Source organism: Nestor notabilis, unplaced genomic scaffold (genome assembly GCF_000696875.1).
Source record: "Nestor notabilis isolate BGI_N333 unplaced genomic scaffold, ASM69687v1 scaffold3994, whole genome shotgun sequence".
NCBI lineage: Eukaryota > Metazoa > Chordata > Aves > Psittaciformes > Psittacidae > Nestor > Nestor notabilis.
Window position 1 is genome coordinate 4,366 of NW_009925933.1, and position 18,299 is coordinate 22,664.

Sequence of the window (18,299 nt, forward strand, 5' to 3'; positions counted from 1 at the left end):
AATATTTCAAACACTCTTCTAAATCAACTTTTTCACCATAACTGAAGATACAAGAATCTTTGCTGTTTCATGTTAGGCTTTTGCATCCTTGAACTTTTTAATTGAAAATGTTGCATAGAGTAAACAAGCTTTTTTCTAGCTTCATACAAACTACAAGTCATAATTTCCTATAGATTTTCTACATTCAGATAAAGAAAAGCTTAAAAGCCTGGGGCATTCTATTGATCGGTCTACATATAAACACTCACATATCTATAATTAATCTGTTCTTTAGAACTAATGACACTTGTTCTGTGACAAAAATATAGCTTTGCTTTTTTTCCTAAATGTTTACAGCTTTGTAGGTAGAGGTCCAATGACAAAACTAACAAAGATAAAGCACCAAACAGCAAATGAATACTATCTTCAGTTTTTGGTTCAAACAAAATCAAGTACACATATACAGTTTGTATATAAATGTATAATCACTGATAAATTATTATTATATAACACAAGCAAGATTTCATTTTAATTTAAGATGAGCTGAAAGTAATATGAGTTAAATCTGTAATTCATGGAATGTATGTAAAAGAAGATTCTTTTGTCCAGACTAGTATGTTTGTAACTATATATTCATATAAAAAAAGTACATGTAGGTATAGGCATGTCATCAAAGAGCAAATATACAGTACCTTTCACTATCTTATCCAAATAGTGAGCTTGAGAATTAAAAAGAAAAAAAAAAAAAACAGACAGACATTTCAGAAGTGTCACATAAAACAAGAATTGTTCAGAATTCACATGCAAATCAAGCAGGTGCACCTGACATGAGAGGTCTTACATTACAAAATGAGAATGTATTTCAAAGCTTTTAAAAATGCAAGAAATTCTCTTTTCAGCAAACATAACCATGATTCAATGAAACTATTTCAGAAAGGAGGCCTGCAGAAAAAAAAAGAGATGCTGCCTTTCTGAGACTATGCTTTTCTTCTGACTTAACTCTTAACATGCTTTGATCTTTATGTATAACAAAAATATAATCAAAGCTAGTTAAAAAATACAATTTTCAACACAATGTAAGAGTAATTACTTAGCTTATGAGCTTTAACACACTGACCATACTGGAAGATATTTTATTTCAGGTCATGTATGACTCTGACAGCATAACCAGCACACTATCTTAATTCCGACTGGATTAGAAGGAAGTTTTCTTCTGCTTCAATTCAGCCACAGTTATTTTTCCAAGCACACACACCAAGTATGCAAATAAGTTAGAATATATATATGGGGTGGAAGAGGGCACAGTGGGGTTAGTACCGTGGTGATCCATTTCATTTGGAAAAAGGGATTAAAATTAAACGTAGGCTTTGGATGTATAAAAATAAATATCATAGTGTAAAAGAATAGCAAGACTTTATTTTTTTTTTGCAAGTTATGAGACTTAAAATTTCACAAAAAACATTGGCACAGGCAGACAGACGAATGACAGACAGAGCACAAGATAGACTTAAAGCAGCAGGCCCTACTTGTAATACACAAAACACAGCATTGATGGGTTATATGTTCTTACATTCATGAAACAACTGCAGTTGTGTTAAAGGGGTTAATAAAGCAAAACCATGTACGACAGTTCCATTGCAGGCTACCAAATGCAGCCACATGTACATAAAGGAGCAGGATATTACAAACCATTGCAGTGGGGACACACTGAGGTGAGTCAACAACGTTGGATTCAATCTGGGGTTTGCTGTGGACAAGGTCTTTCAACAGAGCCCTCGTGGACTCTCTTCTTTCATAAATCTGACCATTGCTAAATCCCTGCTGGATGATGGTCCCTGTCTGGCAAGTACTCTGTCACTTGCTATTATTCCTTAACTTTGTGTCTTGGATGGGTAAGAAAGGCATTTCCAACCATGGCCTCTCCTCCAGTTTGGATGAATGGGAAAAAGCTCTTCCCAAGTCCAAGGAGGGAGGTGATGAGATACATAGTCACAGAAGCCACAGTCACTACTATGACAAAGAGGTGGAAACTCAAAGAGTCAGGTGTCCACAGTTGTTGGTTTGGGGTTTTTTTTTCCCCTTTTAAAATTTTTTTTCTGTAGTGGTAAGGTTAGAGGGAGACAGAGTAAGAAGATGGAAACATCAATTACAGAACATTTAGAACATATAGCAACAAACTAAAAAGCTTTTCACATTAACCACAAACAAAAAGTGATACAGCTGCATTTCAGGGTGGATCACATTCTTCCTCTTACTCATCCAGTGTAGCTCCCCTTGCTCCTACACAGCTGCTCCCAGAACACCGTGTAGTTTTTGTGGAGGAAAAATCGAGCTTTATTTCATAAAAAGGAAGCAACTAAGTCTGTCTGAGGAATGCAACTGTCCACCAGCGAAACATAAAATGCCTTTATAAACATAGGGATAACAAACCAGAACAAGGCAACTGAAAATAATCCCTGCAATCCCAGGTCCCCACATGCTATTTCCTTTCAGAAATCCAATCCACATTTAAAAAACAAGGATTAAGAAAATGCTTTTGAAGATTTCTTGTATCTTATAGATATAGTAGTCTTATAAGAAGTCACTTCCAGACCATAAAATTGTAATTCTCAGAAAACAAGTTCTACCTTCCAGCATCCTTTTACTCATGGTCAGTTGACATTAAGGGTGATGTTAGAAACTACTCTGGTTAATATGCAGCATCCTAGAAGAATTAAAACCCAGAAAACGAGTGACCAAAAATAGTTTAACTTTGAAGTTAAAGCAGTGAAGTTTAACTAGCCATGCTGTCTTCCTTATCCACAGCACTGCACACAGGAATGAACCCAGCTTCGTGCAGAAGCACAAAATAAAAGCCTTTTTACCTCCCTACAGAGAATTCTGGGTGGGCTTTGGAGCACTTCAGTAGGATGGAGCATCTCAGCAGGTGCTCCCTGGCAAGATATTTACATATCTGGCACCTGTGTGCTACGTTAACTATGTTAACTTCTTGAAAAGTCTAATGAAGAGACCAGACAATAGACCTACAATGGTTTTCTTGCGGGTGGCAAGAGTGTGAAATTTAAAATCTTGCTATTATTCCCAGGAGTAAAGGGACTTTCTGTAGCTCCAAAATGAAGAATAACAAAAATGAAGATATAAAATTTGTGCATTTTCTAGGATAGTCAAGAAGATGTAAGTGGCATTCAAAATTAATACAACATAAAATATAAATCAGTGTGTGTGGATATTTCTGTAACTATGGGGCAGACAAGTGTATTTTACAAAGAACTGATAACTTCAGGTGAATTCACATTTAACACAGCATATTTCATAACCAGTCAGAACCCTGGATTTTTTTTTTTTTTTTTAAATTTAATGTCTCCCATTAGTTTCCTTTCAGAGATGTAAGTCAGTGTCCTCTTTAGATTATTCATATGCTACTTCCTCCAGGTATGACAGAATAGCCACAGAATAAAAGTACATATTAAATCCATTTATCCCAATCAGCCCCTGTTTAAGTCAGCATGAGTCACATACCCATTGATCTGATGTTCTTTAATTGGTACATATAACACTGCTTTATTCTGATTATTCTGTCATAAACAATTATAAGGGTGACATGCTTCTAAATACTGTATAGCAGATTTGTATTTCTATTATTTACATTATTATCCTCCACCAGATGTCTTCACCCATCATAATCTTTGTAACCTGTACACTAGACTATAACATGCCACGTATTTTTCGTAGTGTGCATAGTCCCATTACAGCGTCAGCTCAACAGCCTCCAAGAGTCATGAATTATTTTGCTGCAGGAGCAGAATTTGACCTAATAGCACCACCAGACATAAAGTAAAAATACAAAAGAATGTGACCAAAGCCATGTTGATCAAGGTCTGCCTAAATTAAAAACTACTTCTAAGGTTTTTTGCTTCCTACACCTCGAAAGTGTGAACTGAACCCTTGCCCCCTTTCCAGTAATACTCTAGAGGAACTACAGTCTCTCCCTCTAAAAGAAAACAGAAAGAAGAGGTTAGAAAGAAAGAAGAGAAACAAAGGATGAAGGAAAAAATAGAAAAAAGAAAGATGATGAACAGATAATTTCAGTGTGCAGCAACAATGAAGAACGCTGTTCTGCTCCTCTCAGAGCAAGCTCTGCTTCGCCTACTCTCCTCCCCTCCCACAATTCAGTACAGCAATCCTCAATCACCAGCCAACAACTGCATATACATCTCTGCCACTAACACAAACTTCATGCTCTCAGACACAGATCTTTTACAGGAAGATCTGAACATCTTCTATCAGCCATGTTTCCACTTCCACATCACCTTGCATAAATCTACAGTCCTTCTCCCAAAATCAAAATTATTTAGTATCTTCACACTACTGGTGTTAACAGAAAGTATATTCTTATCTCATTTTACCAGTGAGAACTAAGGCATAGAAAGATTAAAGTGAGAAGCCTCCACCCACTTTGTTGCAAACACTTATGACGTGATTTTCCAGAATACTTAGAATTATATAGCATTTCATAGACAAACCAGCATTTTGGCAATTCACACACGAGCAAGTCAGGTCCCCAGAAAATGAAGAACAGTCAGAAGACACTTCTTTAAATTTTGCCTTTGTGAACAACCAACAGAAAATACATGGTAGAAGCAAAGGTGGAACCCAGTTCTTCAAAATCATTCTTAATCAGGAGATCATACCATGCACCAGTCTCTGGCATAAATGGAGTTTTTGCATGCAACAGCCTTCACAGCCATGCAACAAACATTCTTAAGTCAGGTCCATCAGGTGCAAAAGGAAGAGTAGTTAAAGATATCACTGTATTTTTTTGTTACAATGATAGGTATACGCTATAATTAATAGACGATCTATCTTTTGTTGTATGATATAATAATAATGACACACAAAAGATTTCTCTTGTGGCTTCCTAACTTCATGTTCTTGATTTTGCAACTTTACTTAAGTTCTTTTAACATGTTTTTTTGGCATTTGAAAGTTCTTGAGTTCTATGCATATAAACTGGAAAAAAGTAAGGGGGAAATAAAAGAGATTCCATTCTGTGGCATTACATTTTTTTTCATGGTGAGCAACATGGAAGCTTAGATGAACCACTGATGCTTCTGCCATTTGTGCTAACAAAGTGTTACAAACACCACTTCTTACTCCCTGCACAGCCAAGAAGTAGCAGGGGATGATGGGCACACTTTATCAGTGGTTTCATAGACACCTGCCAACAGAAAAGAAACTCTTGAGAGTTTCATTGCAAGTCTTAGGGGAAATGCAGTTTGTGTAAACAGGGTTTTGTGCTTGTTTTAGGGGATCTGGTACAAAACTCAGAGTTGACAGCTCTGATTTGACCCCTCTAACCTATTCAAGAGTCAGTCCATGGTGATTTACTTCTCCTGACCTGGCTACCACATCCCCCTTAAATTCCTTGCATTTCCACCCAGCCACAGTTTAACTATCCTGACAATTAAAACATCTTCTGAATGTAAAAAAAAAAAAAAAAAAAATTAAACAAAATATCCCTTCTGATATCTAAACCCAGTATTTTTTATTCTACCCACAGCAGACATAAGAAATAGTGTATTGATTCCTTTAAGCAACTGCTTTTACTCTCCAAGAGTGACTAGAAAAAGCCATGCATCCATATGCAATTTCTGAGGAGCTCCATACCTCTACCAGAAAACTTACAGGAGCCCAGAATTCATAAAATTTTAAAGCCACTGTTCTAGCCTGTCTTCAAAACATGTCTTTCACTCATGTCAAATTCATCATCCACTACAGCCTTCTCGGAGTCCTGGCGAGCTGCTCCCTAACTTGAATTTGTGCAGTTGATTATTCTTACTTGAGCACAGAAACCAGCATTTGTTGAATCACACCTTATTTTTCTGCATAGTCTGCTATTTGTTAAAGTAATTTTAAATTCTTGTCCTGTCTTCCAAAGTGCTTGGGGGCAGCGAGCTTTGGTATAATTTACAAATTTAATTCTCCCTATTCATCACTGAACAGTACTGAAAGCACATGTTCTTCCACTGTAAGCAGCTCATGGTCGTCATCCTTTCTCTGAGTTTATAAGAACCTTGTCTTAGACATACCATATGTTCAGAGCATTGCTGCCAATAGAGGAGGATTACAAACACTCTTCCCTTTTGATACTTTTTTACTCCTAAATTCCCATCTCGCCCTTCTTGTAAAGGAGAACATATGGAGGGAATAATAGTTTCAGGCAATTTTCCTTGTTTTCCTCCCTACACAGGCTAAAACATAATCCTCACCCTGAAATCATACTTTCTTTGTCATTTCTGCACTTTTCTCCAGTGTCCATGTAGACCTGCAGCAGAAATATCTGCTGCATATGTTTCTGAGGAGAAACCTGAATTCACTGCAATCTATCTTTTGCCAAAACTGTGATCGTTCTTTGCAGCAACCACTGGTGGGCTTTTATGTACAAAGGCACATCAGTCTACTTCCCTTTAGATTTTTTTCTTCTGGAGTCCGTGCCAACTTTACTATAAAGTAAGATTTCTCACCATTACTATTGGAAAGCCATGTGTATCTTAGAATAAAAGGTCCAGTTGCCTTTAAGGATATAGTAGACATAGGAAGTTTGGGACTGCTGATGACTTAATGAGCACTGTTGCTTCCTATTTAACATCTATTTAGCTGGATAATGGTTTAGAAGAAAGGGTATATGACATTAAGAATTTAAAATTGTCCCAGGTGTACAGCCTGCAAAAGTTCAAATACCTATTTGAGACCTCTGACAAAGTTGCAAAGACCTGCCTCAGATGCAGGTAAAGCCTGTCATTTATATTAAGAACTGCATGAAAGATAAATTTGGCTTTAAAATGTATTAGGGGATGGAATGGGAGAGGAAGCATTATTGTTTTGATCTTTCTTCCCAGCTGGAAATACTTTCAGAATGTGTCTGACCACCATGCAACTATACAACAAACAAAAGCAAGTATTTTCTGGCCACTTCAGCTCAAGTAAGCTTTGCAACATGTTTTCAATTCTTCACATCTCAGAGGATCCTTTTTCTGAAAATGTGCCTAACTTGAACTTCACATGTGGTCCTCATTTAAATGCGAATCAAGCAATTAGCAATTTAAAGTATGCTAACAGATAACTTGTATTTGAGATACTTGGTCTTGAAATGTGTTAAGGTCTGACCAATAATTCACTTTTATTCACAGCTTCAGATATGCATGCACTATATTAAATTTACCTGTAATTCAGTATTTTATAGTTGCCAAATGTACAAATATTTTGCATATTCAAGGCTTGGCCTCACAAATTAATAGTATGACATTCAGGCACAGGAAAGATCAAAACCCCATTTGTTCTAAATTTCATTAAGCCATCTTGAACTGTGGTTATCAGTCCTGTAGGTGACAAGAAAGTAATTTTTCATGGAGTATTTGTGTTGAGGGTACAAATACGAATATTTGGTGAAATCCCCGCTCCAATGTAGTCAGGTATTTTCATAGCAGGATTTCATCACAATATTGTGGTGAACTAACTTATATTTAAAACAATTAGCTTTGAATCTTTGGTTGATTTTATCTGAGAATAAACTGAACGTCAATGGTCATACCTTCATTCAGATACAAGCTTACTTTTAAGATTAAATTTTTCCATGAACTCAAAACTAGGGAATAACATAAATGTAGGAATTTTGATAATCACATACAGCAATGATCATCCAAATTTGAAAACAAAAATTTCCTTCTGATCAAAATTCCAGAATCTCAGCAGAAACATGAAATTTATGAAGAATTCTTGGCATGAATATAGTAATTAGATACCTGACACATTAAAACTCTACAAAATGTGAATATTCTCAGCAATTTAAATTTCAGAGACAAGTAAATCATGTTTGGCAACTTAGCATCAATATTAAAATGATGGTGGTCATCTTAATAGTAGTTATCCATGTTGCTCTCTCTCTAATCTGCAAATGTGGAGAAGATCAGTCAAGCCCTCAAAATGGTCCATGACTGACTTTATCAAGCCCAAACTTCAAAAATATGTTAAAATATATTAAGTTTTCTATAAGTATTTCCTTTAATTAATAGGAGAAACATTTGTCTTGACTTGCATTCTGATCTTTTAAAGAGATAAAGTGTCATTTCCTTGTAGTCATATTTGAAATCTGTAATTTAAGGAGCCCAAAGCCAAACACATGTTATAGAGAGCAGGTGCAGACCATATAACTTAGTGAAGGAGATTACTTCCTAGCATTCCTCAACATCAGCAGTACTTCTGAGCTTATACTGCTCATGGTCACATAGAAAACCAGCACACAAATGTCTTCATATTTGTCCCTAGTCAGAAAACCATTTTAATCAGTCAACAAGATAGAGTTTGTACTAACAGAAACACACTTATGGGAGTATGCTTTAGATGTTACTTATTTTTTTCATAATTCTGAATATCTAAACCAGATGACTTTCCTGTTTTCCTAGCTAAAATAGCTGAGACTAGAAAATAGTTGCTGAAGAAAATGTATTTTTGTTTGGTTTGAATGTCATGTTAGTGTCTTTTCACGCAAAGAAAAAGGTTAAAATAAATACTCTGCTGTCTTTTTTTTTTTTTCTTCCTCTAGGGGTAATTCTTAGAAAATAAACCAATTAGATGCCAATTCTCACCAGAATATGAACATATTACAACCTATACACTTCTACAGTGGACTGCCACTGGATTTGAATTCCAGTTTTGTGTACCAGGTAAAGCACTCGAAAGTAGCATGAAACTACCACTTCAGTCCTCCTGAGGGATTAATATGAATGCTTAATGACATTAATGCACATTTAGATCACTTATGTTTAATGACATGCTTTCCATGCATGCATATATAAATATTAATTTTGGACTGAAAGATAATTGTTCAACATGATAACAATTAAACAGCTGTAACCTGTCTCATGTGTTAAGTAATGGAGCTGCAGGCAAGCTCCATAAACAGATGGTCTTACCCACCCATGCTTAATGTTAAAGACTTTCAAAAAAAGAGGTGTTGACAAATCTGAACAAGAAGGCATAGTTTTAATGCAAATTGGCCAATTTGTAATTTAGATTACTTTAAAACTAATTTGGTCTATAGAAAAAATTAAGCTACATTGTAAAACTGAGATGTTACACAGCACATGGATATAGCAGGTTCTACACCAACATAATTATTTACTAATTTCATTCAGCTAACAGAGTTTAATGGAAAAGCAGCTGGAAAAGTATTCATATTTATGGGCTTCCTATAACAGTTACTTAAATATACTCATGGTATATGCCAGTCGTATCACAAAAAATAATAGACTTTCTGAAGAAGTATTTGTTCCAATCTCACAAAACAACTACTCAAACAGGAGAGTGTCACTGAACTTATTGCAAGACAGGACAGAAAGGAAACAAAAACATATTCTAGCACAACTGTGTTATAAAAACTTAATTACAGAGCAAATGTTCATCCAGGCTATCACCTGGGCACCAGCTGTGCATGTCCAGTCTTGTATCACACTGAGATGCAGGCTAAGCTTTCCAAAATAACACATGGATGTTCACTTCAGACTCGTGAATGTCACTCCCAGACCAAATAAACAATTAACAGGTGATTTTCCATAGCTTTGCAGTACACCCTTGAGTTAACCTGTTCTCACAGGGATACAAGAAATGGTAAAACATTACACTGAAACATTTTAGGAGGGCCTGTTTTGTTAGGACAAGGGGTAATAGTTTTAAACTAAAAGAGGGTAGATTTAGAGTAGATACAAGGATTTTTACAATGAGGGTGGTGAAACACTGGAACAGGTTGCCAAGAGCGGTGGTAGATGCCCCATCCGTGGAACTATTCAAGGCCAGGCTGGATGGGGCTCTGAGCAACTTGATCCAGTTGAAGATGTCCCTGCTCACTGCAGGGAGTTGGACTAGATGACCTTTAATGTCCCTTCCAACTCAAACCATTCTATGATTCTATTTATCATTCTCAGGAGGGAACTGACAGTAAGCAAGTTAGATGCCTTAAATTACTTAGTATTTGAAACATACACTGCCAGTGTTTGGTTCAAACCGGTAATATACTAAACAACAGCAATAATCCTGAATTTTGTTATTTTTTATTAGATTCATTTAATCACTACACTGAGCATGTACTTATTTGCTGAACATTTTTGATATAAATGTTTGGAACTATGTGTTTAAAGCAAAGGCTCACAAGTGTGGCCAACATCAGGTGTGGTAGCTACCCTGTGCCAGAGATGCATAACGGAACAGTGGATATCAGCAACACACATCAGGTTTATCACGTTAGTCAGAACAGTCTTGCTCACCTTAATACACACACTGCTTCAAAAAAAGAGAAAACCCCTGCTTTATTTAGTCTGTCCTGCTCATTCTCACAAATCAAAGTATGTAAAATAGAGATGTACACTACTTCTCAATTCCAGTCTTGTGATCCTCAGCCTTAGGGAAATGCTGATGCTTAACCCAGGTAAGCAGATGTCTAAATTTTTTCTGAACTGAAAAATCAAACCTTTGCAATCACCTATGATTTTGTTTCTCAATGTCCTGAAATATTGACATTAAAACAAAAAAAGGTCTGTGGAAATTTAGAGCAACTAGAATTTCCTTTGGCCAAATTCCCATTTGAATAGCTTGAAGTATATATAAAAATCAGCCCAACTCAGGAAGCAATCTAGGATCTAAAAGATATTAGTGAGGAATAAAACTAAGGACTACCTTGCTTTAATTTAAAATACAGGTTTGTTTTTAATTTCTTTCTACCCTTTAACACCTGTCAACTAACAATACAGACAGTGGGCAAACTGCAAATGAGACTGGACAGATAGTCAGCATTTAGAAATACATACAAATTGTTGGCTGAAGTGCAAAATATTTTTACCATTTTAAATGGAGTTCATGCTTCACAAAAATACCATAATGTCTTTGCGCAAATAAGTTATGGATTTAGATGATTCAGTACACATTACACTTAGTGCCTCTGTGATTAATGCATACATACCTATCCCATTTTGTGCATCCAGCTAGAGATCTGGTGGGCTATTCCATTCCCAGAAAGTGAATAAAGTGCATTGCCCTTAAAATTTACAACTTCTCTGGAATATTTCTTTCCCAAAGAAGTTGTAAATTTAGGCTGTTGCACTTCATGTGACTTCCAGCTAATAGCTGCAACAAATGTATTTCTAAAATACGTCCCACTACTGCAGCTAGATGGTTAATGACTTTTAGAAGTAAGAAAGCTGTAATTGTTTATTTTTAGATGTATGAAGGCAAAGTGGGAGTTTTCTGTATGCATGACACAAATTTTGCTACCAAGTTGAGAGTTTTAAGTAGTGTAAAATGCCTGGGTTACAAAAGGGGGTGACAATAAAAAACTGGTTTGCATGGAGAAATATTCTGATGTCCCTTGTGTTTTGAAATTTATTGCTTAGAAAGAGCTAACTACTCTAAGGCAGGTGAGAGAAAAGCAATTTGACTCTTTACCTGCCGAGCTGAGCAGGCAGCAATTTTTACCCCACTAAGTGGAAATACTCTTGGAAATGAGCAATAAAATGAGCTGGTTTCTCCATAACACTGGGCTCCCAAGAAAAATAAAAGTAACACCAGGCTAGAGCCTGTACCTCATTACTTGTCTTGGAGGCTGTAAGGGCAATATAAACAAATCAAACTACCTTTTACAGCAGCAGCCACAAAGTAAACACCCATTTAAAGAATAAACAGGTGAGAAGACAGACCTGCTCACCCAGTGCTGAGGAAAAACTTGTTTGTGCTTAATATGGCGGAAAAATTGTTCAAGAGCAGTTCATCCGTGTGTTACTACAACCCTTGAAATGCTGCCAAGGTCAGTGAGACCAACAGCAGAGCGATCTGCTGAGTAATTGCTTGCTGGCAAGTTAAAGCAGTGAAGGGAAAGTCTTCATCCTACTTCTAAATATTTGTTTTATTGTTCAGAAAGCAGCTCACTCCCCACCTCTCTACTCCGTCAGCATGTTTTCTGGAAGCTCCTCAAAAATTTTAACCCTATTCTCTTTCACCTCGGTTGTCCCTCATATGTCTGAGCAGTCTCATTGGTAAACAACAACAAAATCGATTGTGATTTCTGTAAAAAGTAATTCCCAAATCAATCTTACTACTTCACACCTGACTCCCTTCTACAAAATAAAACTTGGCCTCCTCTTCCTGGTGCAATTATGTGGGTATCAGTTCATACAGCTGCCACAGGCCCTCATTTTCCCTGCCCTTGAAGCTCACACCCCTTTTTCTTGTGACCACCAAGTGCAGCACCAGCACCCTGCCTCCCAGGCAGGGCTGTAAGCTACCCAGGAGCACAGGTTGGGTTTTACTGTTTTCTAGATACACATGCCCCAGTGATGGCTTAGCTGTGCTAACACATTCAGAATTACAGCGCTTCCAAAACATTCACAAAAGTTAAAATTCTCCATGCTCTTTCCTGCTTGTGGCAAGAGCAAATCATGCTATATTCATATCCATCAGCTCTACTGCTACTAGACTTAGTGTCCTGTCCTACTGGTTTGGCTACATCACCTCTTAATGGACTCTCCTCCATCTCTCCAAATATAAAACTATAGGGTTTTTTTACTTATTGGGATTTTTTTTTTGACTATTCGTATTATTTCTGATTTCTCCATCACTCAGTATTACTCTCGCCTTTGACCTGTGGCTATCTATCTCCTTTGTTGTCTGTTCAATCCACCTCTAAGTGCTTAGCCATAATGCTTCTCACACTTGGGAGATGCGTGCCATAAACACCTGCAGAGCCCCTCCTGAGTTACTCCTGTCACAGCCTTAGCTGCGCTTTGTGCAACGCTCCCCTCCCCACACACCTAAGCACAAGCTAGTCACCTCTTACCATTAGATCATTGCCAGTTCCTGCGTCTGTGCTTCCTACCTGTTGTCACGCAATAGTCTCTCTGTGTGATTATGCCAAGACAAAAATTGTTTCGATAGGAGTCTCCTCCTCTGTTACAGACTTGCAGCATCTTGCAGAAAAGGGATTTAGTGTGGAAGGGAATTTCTTAGCACCACAGCTATTCAAAATCAATATAAAAATGATAAACCTTCTGGCAAGTCCTCCTCCACTTTTTCTTAGTCTCTTTATTTACATGCATAATTTCTCATGCTTGATCACTGCCAAGGCCTGTGCAGTGTAGAGGGATATCCTGCATGGACTGTAAATACCTAAGAAAATCTCCATTGATAAAGGTACAGTAATTTCCAATGGATTCCAAATGCTAGAACTAACTTGATTACAGAAACACAGAAGCTGTAATAAGGATAGCTTCTTTTCAATCAGCTGTATTAAACTGCTGTTACGTTATTTACATGTAAAAATTTCAATATAATTCCAAAGAAGAACATTATGTTGACAAGATAATTTTGGGCAGCTAGATCACATTTATTACAAGGTGGAAGTGACATTTTTGTGTAGGCAAGTCACTTTCTTTTCCATAAAAGAAAAAAAAAAAAAGAAAAAACAATAGAAGCTTCATTTCCAAAAGACATGAAGCTATCACATAAAAATAGAAAAGCACAAATCAAATAATATATTTACAGTTTGAAATAAAGGTAGTCTCCCCCTCAGCAAAAGGCAGTTAAAGGGAAAAGACTGAGAAGGAATTCGTTCCACCTCCTTTTCATGGCAAACTAGGCATGAAGAACTGATGAGCCATTATATAACCATTTCCTTTCTTAAAATATCAACTCCTTTACACAGACTGACAGATGCAAATATTCTGTTTGAAGAAACAAGCTTCAAAGTAGTAGACTTCCTATTCAGACACGGCCAGCAGGGCCGGCTGTTTGAATATTGTATTGAAGACAGGGTAAAGCATAGACAGCCTACCAATGGTACAGTGCTCTCCGTTCCATCCCTGGCTACATTCACACTTCCCATCTTTACAGGTGCCGTGCTCTGCGCAGCGGGGATGGCAGGCTCTCTGGTTGCAAGCTGCACCTGTCCAGCCTTCCTCACAGCGACATGTGCCACCCATGCACACACCATGTGTGCCGCAGTCCACTGAACAGATTTCTGTATTCGAGAGGAGAGAGCAGGGAAAAGGAGGCAGAGAATACACAAGGGAGAGAGAGGGTATGCATTAATTAGGAGGGCTGCATTTTAATTCAACATGTGAAGAATAAGAAAGGCAAAATCTTTGAAAATTAAATCAAAGGAATTTACTGTGAAAGGCATTTTTAGGTAGGATCCAATAGAATAGAGAGTACAGAGTTTTACCTCCATGCTCCACTTAGTTATCCAGCAGACTTAGTGGTGCCTAAGTATCCACAGCTCTTCTGTTAGCCCTGAGTAATTTTCAGTCCTATTTTTTTGCAATCACACGTCTTAAGAGTAACCTTTTTTATCTTAGATTATATGGCACTTAGACGTATTACAACTACAGTGTAATCCTAGTGAATATACGCAACATATACTTAGGTCATTTTGTGCTGTAAGTGAAAATCTTGTAGCAACAAAAGTTCATTTTAACAAGGTTTCCCCTCCCTACTATGCTCCCTGTTTTCTTTCAAAGTAAAAATGTGCCATTTTTGACACATTTTTTCATTATAAAGAATCAGCCTTAGTGAGACAAATTAGTACCATGCTGACATACTGACACATCTGTTAAATATAAAAGATGATTTACTTTCAGTAAATTTGTATCAGTGACAGCTATGAACAGTCTGGTTTAAATAATAGATTGTTAGAAAAAAAATAAATCAACATACAGCAATTTAACTTGTCATTTACATATAGTAACAGGATCTTGTAACTGATAGAATAATTGAAAAATATGTTAACAGCCAAAGGTAGTCAGAGGCCAAACAACGCATGTAAGTCTCAGCTAATACAAGATGGTAATTTAGGCTGCCAGATTTTGCTTTTACAGTTTTGGTTCATTTAGTCAGACTCCAGCAAACTTTACTTCCGCTAAGCAGACAACAGGAAAACAAGAGGAGATACAATACAGCCTGAGGGACTTCTTCAGTTCCTTGGCATACAGCTGGCTGTAACCATGTACTGGTTCATAGAAGAACTGTATTTAGGTTTGTTTTCTCGTAAAAGACAACAAACAGTTTAGTAATAAAAGACTGAAATTATTTTCAACAGCAGAAGAATGAAGTGTTCAGTGCAAGAAAGGTTTCCAGTTTCCCACTCAACAGTATTTTTCTTCCCTCATAGAGTATACCCCACTGCCTCAAAGTGCTGTGGAACATTAAACACAGTATCAAGGAGCTGTGACACTTCCCGTAAGAAACAGACCAAAACCTTTATTGAGAAAGACAGCTGTAATTTCCTTCTCCCTTTTTTTTTTTTTTATACAGCATCTTATATCTACTTTGACTTAAATTTTTGATTAAGAGATGCAAGATGGTTTGATTAACTTTTGAGTCACAAAACATCAACGCAGCTCCAAGAAAGAAAGGTTTATTTCTCTTCAATCTAATCAATTTTTCATTAGGGTGAAGGTGTTTATCAGTTTTTAGCACACTAGCTTTGAGCAAGGTGCGTCAATCTTTGTAATGAATTTATTAATTAGAGTTAATTTAATTGAAGTGGAATTGAAGGGCTAATTAATGGACAAACTGCTGATGAAGATAGAGGAAAGCTCTGCTGATTTCAAACCTATAAACCCCTTTGATGGAAATAATTCATTCTTTTTCCATCTAGCAGCTTAACAACATGTTTATGGGCAAGATTTATTTTTTTGGTGTATCAGTCTGAAGGTCATTTTGCACAACTTCAGCAAACAGTCTGTGCATATTTTTACAAAGCTGTTTTGTGAGTTCGATGCTTTTGAAATATGAGATCAGAAACATTTAATGTTATTGTAATGACAAATCATTCCTTGAAACATAAGTAAAAGTTGGAGCATAACGGAATCATCAAAAGACCATAGAGGATACCATGTCAAAAAATAGGGGATCCATGTTCTGCCTGAGAACTAAAAAGGGTCTCTCACAAATGGCCATTTTTAGTGCTAGAAATGTTCAGAGAAGAGTTTTTTCTTCTAAACAAATTTAATACAAGATAACATTTTCTTCTATCACTTTTTCTTGAATATTTGGAACTCTGCCTATCACTCTTGTATGCACAAACCATTATACATCAGTATCACAGATCCCGGTCAGAAAGTACATTTGTTTTAAAAAGATGGTTCCTCATAAGAAAGTTATATTTATTCATAAGTTGGCATAAACCCAACTAGCCCATGTGTTCAGTTTTCATTAACAAAATCATCTGAGTTGTTAGATGAACTGTTTTAGACAAATACATGTCTCACAGTTAGACATGATTTCTCTTTTGATATGTGGCTACCAAACAGTATTCTAAAAACTCCTATTTGTCAAAAGGCTGCTGTCATACTTTATAAATATTTAGATTTTGCTCTCCGTGGTAGTACCTCCAGTCATTTTCTCCCTTTCTTTCTGAGCTCAGATGGTGGTTTTAATAAGCTCAGTTTCAGACTTCAAGAAATCCCTCTGCTTCTTCACTCCTACCAACTCCTTCCATCCTGGCAGCCTGTGCTCTTCCTTGAAAGCTATTTAGGATTCATTCCTGTATTCCCTTTGCCTTCAAACTTGAACACTGTCTGTCTTTCAAGAAAAGTACCTCCAAGTAGCTGGAGATGATTTAAAAAATGTGACTGTCTCTAGTTTCACTAAAGTTTTTAAATAGACGTATTAAGTAAGATGATACTTAGATCTGTGTATCGTACAAAGAACATTCTGTACTTGCATGTGAAGTACCTGAAGTTACCAAGTGAAGGCAGCTAGAAGATAGCAATAAATACATTGTTTTTAAAGTACTTCAAATTCATCAATTATTTTGAACCTTTAAATCAATTCAGTCAACTCAAAGACTTCTATCAGCTCACCAGGTCAGGTCCTACCACAATGATCTCATCAAAAAGCTGCAATTCAAGATGTCATCATTTTACATAAAGTGGGTGCTTTCAACCCTTACCATTGGAGCAATCTGGACCTGTCCAGTTGGGGTCACAGGTGCAGGCACCACTCTCTTGAAGGTAGGTGCCATGGCCGGAGCACTGGTCAGAGCACATTGTTTTCAGGATTTCACAGTTGTTGCCACCCCAGCCTGGGTTGCAGTGGCACTCGCCATGGATGCACACGCCATGGCTGGAGCAGGCTGGGTCCATGCAATCAGCTGCAGGGAGATGAGAAAGTTCAGCATAATTTTGTCATTCCTAACAACAGTAGTCAACTCCTAGATGCTCACAGCACTTTTGGGCTTAATCCACGTTTTAAGACCTTGTGAAATTGGCAGCATTGCACTCATCTTAAAAGTAAACATTAGTAGGTTGAAGCTGAGAAGTTCACCTCTGTTCCATTGCAATGAGCGAGGAAAAGACAGAGTGGACCAAGGTATCTTGGTGCCAGCCTGTCTTCTCTGGCTACAAGGTAAATCACTCTTTATCGTCACTAACTGCATAGTAGCACTTTTCTTTGTAAAAACTCTTCACCTCCGTATCACTTTCTGGTATTGTGGAACCTGTGTGTGCAAATAACTGATCTCAAGACATTTAGAGGCTACTGCTGAGTTAATGGAGAACCCTTCAAGGTTTGCTAATTTTTCTGAATTACAACAAGATTGGCTTTGGCTCTTGGGCAACTGATCTCTGTTCTGCCTAATCACAGTGTAACAAGTGTTGGATTCCCTGCAGCACTCAGTATGAACTGACCTGATCCACCATTAGAGTTTTGACAGCTGTATAGGACCTTCAACTTGTTTCAGAAATAAATGACTTGCATACTGTCTATCTGTCTTAATTCACTTTAATGTGCTTTAGATGACGAGATTTAATTTAGCAATTTGACTCAATAAAATGTTACACTTGTAGGGTCAATGGTCTGAAAATTTAATTCCAGAGACTTAATTGCATTACTTTGTATGTTGAAATCAATAAAATCAATTTGATTGAGGAAGAAAATGGTGCTTTTTACTCCCTAAAAAAATAGAATGGAAAATGAACTGCATTTTGCAGCACACCAGAATGGATATTATTATGCACATTGCTGGAATACAGAAATGATGCATCATTTTTCACCCTGATGTATTTGAATCAGCACCTTCCACAATGTGGTTGGTGGAAAAGATCACTAACAAATGCAATACATTAATGATTTATTCTAAACTGTGAACATTCAGTAAGTCTTCCTGTATTCTAACATCTGTTTTTGTGTGCTTTCTTCTCAACTGACCTCAGCCAGAAAAGACAAATAAAAATATACTGGCAGGCAGGAAGATATCACACATTATTACAAATTTTCCT

General features: G+C 37.0%; 1 protein-coding gene across 1 annotated transcript in view; it reads right to left on the minus strand.

Moving 5' to 3' along the window:
• The window catches only part of LOC104404756 (teneurin-3-like), a gene marked incomplete at both ends in the record, with an annotated part of 30,474 nt that overhangs the window by 2,039 nt on the left and 10,136 nt on the right, over positions 1 to 18,299 (minus strand). The window contains 2 exons of the mRNA XM_010013276.1: positions 13,853 to 14,038; positions 16,973 to 17,173. Coding sequence (XP_010011578.1) covers positions 13,853 to 14,038; positions 16,973 to 17,173 — 387 coding nt within the window. The remainder of the gene's footprint in view (positions 1 to 13,852; positions 14,039 to 16,972; positions 17,174 to 18,299) is intronic.